The sequence below is a fragment of the Chelon labrosus genome (assembly GCF_963514085.1).
Source record: "Chelon labrosus genome assembly, chromosome: 20".
Lineage (NCBI taxonomy): Eukaryota > Metazoa > Chordata > Actinopteri > Mugiliformes > Mugilidae > Chelon > Chelon labrosus.
The window spans coordinates 16,307,792-16,316,822 of record NC_140353.1 but is presented as its reverse complement, the minus strand read 5'-3'; the positions used below and the strand labels follow the sequence as shown (position 1 = coordinate 16,316,822).

Below are 9,031 nucleotides of genomic sequence, written 5' to 3'. Positions count from 1 at the left end.
ATGGATTTGTGAGGAGAGTACTGTAGATAATTGAGGAGCTATTAGGTTAACCGGCCGGGCTTAAATGTCAGAACATCTGCAAACATCGGAGCGCTGCACAGAGCTGACATTTGCTTTTCTGGCAATTAGGGGGTCAGACAAGGAGAATGAGTGTGACGCTAATATTAACTGAATGTTTGATTCATTTGAACTGCATAAAAAAAACAACAGGAAGGTAAGTAACGGCTCGGTCGATGTTGGAAACTTCAGGCTTGCTCATGGTGGGTGGGTGGAAGGATTCACTTAGCTTTGTTTACTTTTCATTAAAGGAGTAGGAAATGAGAGATTGGACACAGACATTGAAGAGAAATCTGAAACATTTAATAATAAAAAAGACCTTTTTACATATTTACATGTACTACAGTAGCGGCAGAAGGAATCCTTCCGAGGAGTCTGGGTTTCTGCGTGACAGACAGTCTCATGGGTGTGTCGTGGAAAGAATTGTCTTCTCGTCTCCCTGCTTGGGGAGAATGTCTGTGATCCAGTATTGGAAGAGGGAAACGACTGCAGCGGTTTCCTCTGAAACACAAAAGAGACCGAGCCAAACATTTCAGTTACTGCTGACAGCACAATACCACAGGAACACCGGGGCGAGAGACTTTCTTGCTGTTGTATTTAAGGAATAATATATCAAAATCTCCATCCGGTGTTTGAATCTACTGCCTGCCTATCCACATGTACACATTTATCCGCGCACATCTTTCTTCTGCTTGAGACAGAATCGTTCTATACTTATTTTTAACATGTCTAGAATGTGAAACGGACAGGATAAAGAGGGAAAGTCTTCTTCAGAAGTAGAAGGGACAGAGCGTCGAGAGCTTTAGTGAAAAGCACACACGCACGCAGATAAGCTCTGGCACGGCAGTGAATGCAGGATCAAAACCCAAAATGCTGAATGTTAAAAATATAAAAAAAAACTTTTCATAAACGCGACGTCGGACGCGAATCAAGCCTCCCGGGACGCAAAGATTCCTAAACGGCAAAAAGATTCTGCCGTTAGATGCTTAGACACAATCTGCCGCCACACTCCCATTGACAACAGCAGCATTTTACCAACAGTGAATTGAAGCATGACTCATTCAATATGCTGGATTGCAGAGAGAGAGGAGGCTGGAAAAGCTCTCAAGCAGCTGTGGAGCAGGTGCACGGAGAGGATAGGCACGACTAAGGTAGGCTCTGTTGTGGGGCTCTCCGCTCGCGAGATAGCAAACCGGTTTTTACACGGTGTCGTCTTGGTGACAGGGAGAGGTGCAGATATGGCAGTGGCCTGAATCCCCTTGGCTAGTCTCTCTGACTCCTTCTCACACATAGACTGCGCGCTCGTGCGTGTGTCAGCAGCAAAGTCCCTGCTGATCCTATTACGCAGCCAGCTAGCAGGTGAATGCACTCAATAGGTGGAAACATGTCTGGGGACTCAAGAGATGTTTTGACTGAGTTAAGGTGGGTTGAACAAGTTGAAACATGTTAGTTAACATGTGGCGGAGGTCACTTAAGTGTTTTAGGTGCAAGATCAGCTCTAGTATTGGCACATCCTGGGCAGGTACACACAAGTTAAGGCTGGTGAAAGCAAGTAAGGGCAGGTACACTCAGGTGGATAATAAACATCAATGTTAGAGAACAATGAATATCAGGTGAGCAAGGACAAACAGAGGCAAGTATCAACCTGTATGGACAGGTCAGTGAAGAGCTTAGAGCAAGATCCAGCATGAAAAGACGAGGTGTGAATTCATGGAACAAACATTAAGCAGAATTAAATATAAACCTCTTTTCCTTTTTCCACAACGCACAACTTCTTCTACCTTGAAAATACCATTTTGACTACCCGTGTTGTGACTCACCAGCAGTCATAGAGGAGCTGTTGTCCAGCTCCTTCAAAGCCTTTTCTAGCTTGTCTCTTTCACTCTGTTGGACAAAGACCTTGAGCCTGCAGAGCTGCTTCAGGACAGAGTGGGGTTTGCGTCCGCCTGCTATGCCACCCAGGAGGTCGTCCACTGTCGCAGACAGGTGAGGGACGTGGTCTACGTGCACAGAGGCTTCAGGAGCACAGAAGAAGTGAAAAGTGGGCAGTTAAATAAACAAGATCACAAATAGCATCTTATACAATATTATGAGGTATTATTAGGTTTATTTTTAAATCAGAGTATAACTATGCAGTTCCATGCCTTATCATTATTTTTATTATTATTATTATTAATCACTCTCACTTGCAAAGCTGCTCTAGCAGGTACTAAGGAACTCCCTCTTGTTTTCCACACTGGTCATGGCCTAATCTGCATCACAACACACAGTTTAATGAACTAAATTCACTGAATAAGAAACCTTGGTTAAAAACTCAGTGACTCAGAGAGCCACTGATTTCTATAAGAGAGATTGCTGCAAATGATCTCTATATTCAACAGAAATTTAAAACAATCTGTTGATTCTTTCCAGGTGATCGTCCGTCATCAGATATACACTCATTTGGCAGTTCATTAGGTACACTTGTGAAAACAAATGCACTAACTCTTAGCTTCATGAAGGTTATGGTATGGTATATTTTGACATACTATTGAACTTTATTGTGTTGTACTGACACATGCGCCTAATGACATTCCCATTTTAGTCATGGTTTAGGTTAAATAATAGAAGCACAGAACACAAAAGCTTTCTGACTCACTTTCAACATAAACTGAACGTTATAATAGTCATTAAAGGGGATTTAGTGCAGGACTGTTATATCAGAATGCATTTGTTTTCTCTAGCGTACCTGATATTTTGGCAAGTGAGTGTAGATACAGTACGTCTATTGGCTCTCCCTTTCACACACTCTCAGAGCACAAAAAGTCTCGCTTTTGTTCTTCCATCTAATTACCCGTGCTGTTTTGTTTTTGACTACTACTGTTCAGCTAAATATGCCACTGCTGTATCTCGGAAAAGCACAGATGTTCTGTTCTGTGGCGCATCACTTTTCATTAACATACTTTCAACATTATGCCAGGATCTAATTATGCGCTCGTAAACTACACATAGGAATGGCAGCAGCTTTTGGCATAATGGCCCCCACAATGACGAAAAATCTAACTTTATTGTGGAAAGGTGTTGATTTTTAAAATAAAATTGTGAGCAGTGACCGAAACAATTTAGTATTGCTGCCTGAACAAGTGGCCGATACTTACAATCTGACATATAGATTTCCATTGTTGTCCTCAGGAAGTCTGACACCTCAGCAGCTCTCCTCTCGCTATCCTCTTCCTCCTCTTCCTCCTCCTCATCTTTTTGGTAGGTGAACTCCAGCGCAGCAGCCTGGGGCATCAAACCCATGGAGAGCAGCTTCTCCTTGTGCCGTTTCTTCTTCAGCTTCCTCCTCTTGTTCTTGCTAATGCGCTCTCCTCCCTCGTCCTCGGCCGTTTGACTCTGATCCCTGCTGGACTCGCTCACCGTGGCTTCCCCGTGTTTCTCAGAGTCTTGACGAGAGCCTGGCTTCCTCTTCCTTCTTCTCCTCTTCCTCCATTGTTGTCCTTCTGTCTCTTTGTCTTCACCCGGTTCATCACTGCCATCGTTGGCCGTCACTGCTGGTAACAAGAGTAAACTTCAGTTTCACATCAAAAGACTAAATAGTGTCACATATAGGGGGTGGGGGTCACGTTTGGGTGGGCCTTACGAATGTATACAGACTGGCTACAACAGTAGGGTGTCTGAAACCCAGTAGTGTCCCACATTGTGAAGGCTGCGGGTTCCCTTCTATCCAATCACCACAGCAGCTGATTCTGCTGATTAGACGCCTTCTTTTTAGCTGATTGCCTCCTAATCAGCAAAATCAGCCAGTGTGGTCTCTGATTGAAAAGACAATAAACTCTACAAAGTACCCGCAATGTGCCTGATGGAACATTAAGGGAGTCTTAAGTTATGCGTAAGCTATTCAAGGTGCAGAAAATGACCACATCCCTCCTACCCTTTGGAAATCATCAGCGGAGCCCCTACGGTCCGTGTATCGTTATTTTGCCTGATGTTTTACTGAGAAGCCGACATGAGAAAAAAATTGAAAAATGACTTTGTTTATGAATGTGAAACTACAGAACGAGTAACACTCTGTTATTCGGAGTTTGGATTTTATTTTCAGATGATAAATTGAAAGTTTTCTTTTCAAAACTGGGCTCAGGGACAAATTTAATATTCATATGTTATTTCTTATTTTTCTGAGTACCGTTTTTATGCAAGTCATTTTTCATATTTTTGACTTTGAATGCTCAATGGAATATCAAATGAGTCCTGTTTCAGTTTAGCAGTTATTCAGCTTTTTAAGAAATTCACTAAATCTCTCCTCTTCACTACACCTGTCAACACGATTTTGGAGGCTAAAAAATGTGACAAGACACGCTGATGCTGATGTTAATACTGAACAAAGATACCAAATTTCTATAATCTGAATGCCACCACTCTGAAACTCTGATGCTGATTGGTATTATCACAGGAGATATGTATTGGACAAATAAGGTGGGTTGTTTACAGTGTGATTTTTTTTCTGTACAAATTACAGACAAGTCCAATTTGCATGTAAGATCACATATGACCTCTGCAGTTAGAACACATTACAATAGGTCCCCAGGTAATACTAGTCCCGTGCGAATAGAGCTTCAGATTTGAGGGGGACTTCTCTACACAGTCCCCACACTACCGAGGCTGTCTGCTACATGACACAAATAAAGACATTTTATCATACTGTTTCTCAGAAGAATCATTTCCTTAAATATAGCTGAAGTCACAGCACAGCGTCTGTCTTTAACTTTTATGCATGACGTGCTTATAAAACCCGGATTTTAACAGCGCAGAGCTGCAGTAATGTCTGAGAGGTCTCTGCTGGTTGACAATCTAGTTTTAATGGGCTGCGTTTCAGTCAGGTATTTCAAACTCGGTCCAGCGCCTGACAAGAAAAACAGAAAAGTATGTGAATGAGAACAGCTTTATTGGGAATTGGGCTGTACTAAAATAAAGTATATGAGAGCACAGAGAGTAGAGGAGACGGAAAATCTAAAGAGCAGCCACTGAGTAACACCTGCCTCACACATCCCCGATTCCCAGCGCTCCCCCCTTAAAGTCAAAACTTTAAACTTAACCAAGAATAAGTACAGCTCAAACGGGTGCTCATTCAGAAACAGCATTCTTGTTGGCTCGGCAGCTCTGCCTCAACCTCGCCACTCCTGCCCTCTACTTATCAACTAGAGAGGCAACGAGAGGTCAAAGAAACCAGCTACCCTTCAATTCTTGGTCACACCAGGAAGCAGTGGACTGGCTGGCAGTCGGAACAGAGGCAAAGCTAACCGCAATACTGAAAGAAATTCAAGTCTTGCGTAAGTCTGGGCAGTCCCAAGAGATTTTTTCCAGATATGCAAAACATGTTTTTATCAATTATGTCCTTTTGTGGTAGATTGAAATGAGTACTTCACATCAATATGTTGCTCATAAAGGGAATCTCTCTAATCTCTCTAAATGCATTTCTTAATTAGCCACATTTGCAACACAGTAGATATTAAGAAATTGAGAGAGAACAATAAAATTGGAGAGTAAATCTTTGCAAGGCCGATAATTATTATTGTGAAGAAACAGTGTTTTCTGTGGTAACTAAAGGGAAAAAAGCTTCTTAAAATACTAGAACAAAAGGAGTCCTACCACAGTCCATAAGTATGGAGTATTCTTATTTCCTTTACTGTACTTTTCAGTCTAAACATGGTGTTTAGGCAGATCTTTTATTTCAGGACTACACATTAATCATTATTATGCCACATCAACAATGACGGCCTCTTTATGAAACCAAACCCAAGCTGACCTTAAACAGCATTCTGGATTGCATTTGCCTTGAAGGCTCACTACCCACTAAATCAAAAATGTGTCCAAACCAGAACCGTTGCGCTCAGGAGTGCAATTAATCAAACTTAACCGTGTTATTCATTCCGATGGGTACCCTTGCACAGACGCTGCCCTGTGCAAACCAAAAAATCTCTTTCATTTCATTGAGGCAAGGCAGAAGTCTGTCAGGTAGGAGGTGGTCTACTTTATATAAAGATGATGAGGACAGAGGCATGTGTAATGAGCCGGGGCTGTTATTACAGCTTGATCACTTTGACCGACAAAATAAACAGTCTTTAAATGACGCATATCAACTGCCGAGCGTGTGAGCTATCCTTGAATCACACTGCCAGACAATTACTCAACTCATCACAGGTCATGAAGATTTCAGCTCGGCATTAATCAACTCACAACTCGGCCCAAACATGACATCAATAGGGTTGATTGTATTCTCAGTATCCTGACGCATTTAACAGACATTTCAAAGTGAAGTCAGAATCACCCAGACTCAACATCAGTTTGCATTATATTCAAGTTCGCCTCAGTTAAATAATGATTTTCACTGCCTGTTTCTCTTAACTGACACTGTCAGAAAGAGTGTCTTTAATACCAGAGAGAGCCAACCTTGAGACAGACCATACCGTAAATCTCTACTGGCTTTATGGTGCACAGCACAAGTCTATAAATGTAAGATAACGGTTGTCTTACCAGCTGGGTCCTCTGCACTATTTATGCTTTCAAGCTGAGGAAGTGTGACAGATTCCTCTGAATGTATGTTGTAGTCTGCGGGAGGAGGTAGGACCGTGTAGAGCCGCTGGCCTGGATTGGCTGCACTCTGGCTCTTTGCAGCATCTCCTGAGACAGGTATGGTAAATAAAGGAAGGCAATGAAACCCATATAAAGAGCAGAAGTGTGGCAATAATTGTGTGTGTTTTCTATGCTAATGTTATCTCACTTTTTACATGGGTTTTATTGGCGAGGGCCTCTACAATCCGTGGTGGGCTCTGTTCCTTCTCCACGTTGGGAGCTGCAGGGTAAAGTCTCTGGAGTACTTTCGACTGAAACACTGAATGACACAAGAAAAACCAAACACAAGCTGTTTACCTACAATCGTTAGACATCTGTATTCCATTTTGCATAATCTACCTATGAATGTATTTCTGTAGAAAAAAAGTACAAAGCCGAATTCACTTGAACGTCAACACTGAAACCGGTGATACTTGATTCTGTAGGCCATGTTCATGCTGTATACGGAAAAGTGTCATATACCATGGGGAATTTGCATTGGTTTATTTTGTTTGCCCACTACAAGGCCCACAGTGTCACAAAAAATAAATAAAATGCAGAGACTAAAATGCAAAGCTAATTTACAAAACAAGTATAATTGCTAATGGTAAAAACATATGTGGCACATAAATTAAAATGCAAATATCAAAGAAAATGTCTTATGTCTGATTGAAATCTGTATCCTTAATTCAATTTTTGAATCCAGCTATTCCTATTCTTAAATTTGATGTTCAGATACATTTTTAAATTTATGTTTTTTTAATTTTAAGGTGATGGATTCATATTTCGTTTGAAAATGTGTTTGTAATACAGTATCCCACATGGCAGAGAAATGTGTGGCCAGATCTGGCTTGAAGCCGGCACAGGTGGCGTTCACTCGGCACTGGCATACAGCATGTGAGCCGGACATGGCCCAGATGCGGACATATGTTTATAGATTAATAAACTTAATGTTTATTAGTATTGTGCAGTTAGTTATTTTCATGACACCTGTGGTCCTCCATAGATGAATGCATACTGCGGCTGTGCCCCTAACGACAAATAATGAAAAGTATAAATTGAGATATACCCAGTAAGTATTGTCCGATCAATAAAACACTATGAGAAAGAAGAAATTGACCTGGCAAAATGTCCTGTAGCTTTGCGATATAAATTCTTCAAATATGGTTGGTTGTACAAAGCTGTAAACTTTACGGACACTGTGTTAGCAAGCTGTGGTGTAAACTGTCAGTGGAGCACGTGCATTTGTTTACAAAAAAGCTACAAGCCCACTTAACGCGAGACTTTGCAAGCTAGCCAAATTAGCGCGCTAACTAGTTACATATAACGTGTTTTGTATTAGACTAGTAGCGTGGACGAAGTAGGTTGCGCTCACCATCTGTCCTACGTGCCATGTCGACATATCCAGCCGAGTCTACACGAAAAAGACACCAGCTTCGATGGTGCAGACGGCTAGGAGGCTAAGCTAACAAGCTAGCAGAGTTAGCTAGCAAGTATGCTACGGTTGCTTTTTAAGTTAGCCCGCTTCAGACTCCCTTCACACATGAGAGAAACAGCAGTGGCGTGCTTCTCTTCGAGTTAATATAGAGCTAGAGTTATCTAAAAAGCCATTAGACTAAGCCCATCGAATCAGAATAATGCTCAGACTTCTCCAGCTGCATTCTTCACCGGCTACTCCACACACTCAGGGTGGCAAAACTGATAGCAAACGTGGAGCTGGACACTTTGGTTCCGCTGAGCCAATTGTCATTCACATTCCTGACAATTTAAAGTGAACTTGGTTGTCAGCAAAGATTAAAGCCTTGCATATCTTTCATCAGTGTATTCCCTGGAGCAGGCGAGTCCATTCTTTAAATCGGCATATGAATCAGCCTTGTTTAATACGACAACACGAATATAACAGAGTTTTTACGCCGTCTGACTGCAGTGTTCTTTTGATGAAAAATAATTCGGGAATAATACGTTTATATTTTAAAACAGGCACAGTGTCAAATGTAGGACGAATTAAACTGTGACTATTGGTTCTACGATAACCGCCTGAATTAACTTGAGAAGGCGTGTCATACTACTAAAATAATTAAAGCTAATTTAATTTAAAAATTGCCAAGTGTCCTTCCTGGAGTGTGACATATCAGGCTAGAGCTCCCCGTGCGTTTGAATCTTGTAACGACAGCTGTTTTGGGGCGTGCGCACAGCGAGCCAGCTGTAGGACGGGGTGGAAGCGAGATGAGAATACTAAACAGGCACCTCATGGCTCAGCATCAGCACCGGGCTGAGTTGAGATTTGCGCACCCATCAAACTTGGCTTGGGACCTCAGCATGTGAACTGGCTTTGCAGGAGGAGGATCCACCTAGAATGTCAGCTCTGAAGAAGGTATTCCTC

At 42.0% G+C, this 9,031-nt stretch overlaps 1 protein-coding gene across 1 annotated transcript; it reads right to left on the bottom strand.

Moving 5' to 3' along the window:
- Positions 1-349: 349 nt before the first annotated feature.
- On the bottom strand, positions 350-8,724 carry erich1 (glutamate rich 1). Its single transcript, XM_084569474.1, has 6 exons — positions 8,024-8,724; positions 6,818-6,928; positions 6,571-6,717; positions 3,195-3,590; positions 1,878-2,072; positions 350-558 (listed from the first exon to the last, which is right to left on the bottom strand). Exons 1-6 carry the CDS (start codon positions 8,040-8,042, stop codon positions 458-460), a joined length of 969 nt encoding a protein of 322 aa, XP_084425600.1. The 5' UTR covers positions 8,043-8,724; the 3' UTR covers positions 350-457.
- Positions 8,725-9,031: the final 307 nt, after the last annotated feature.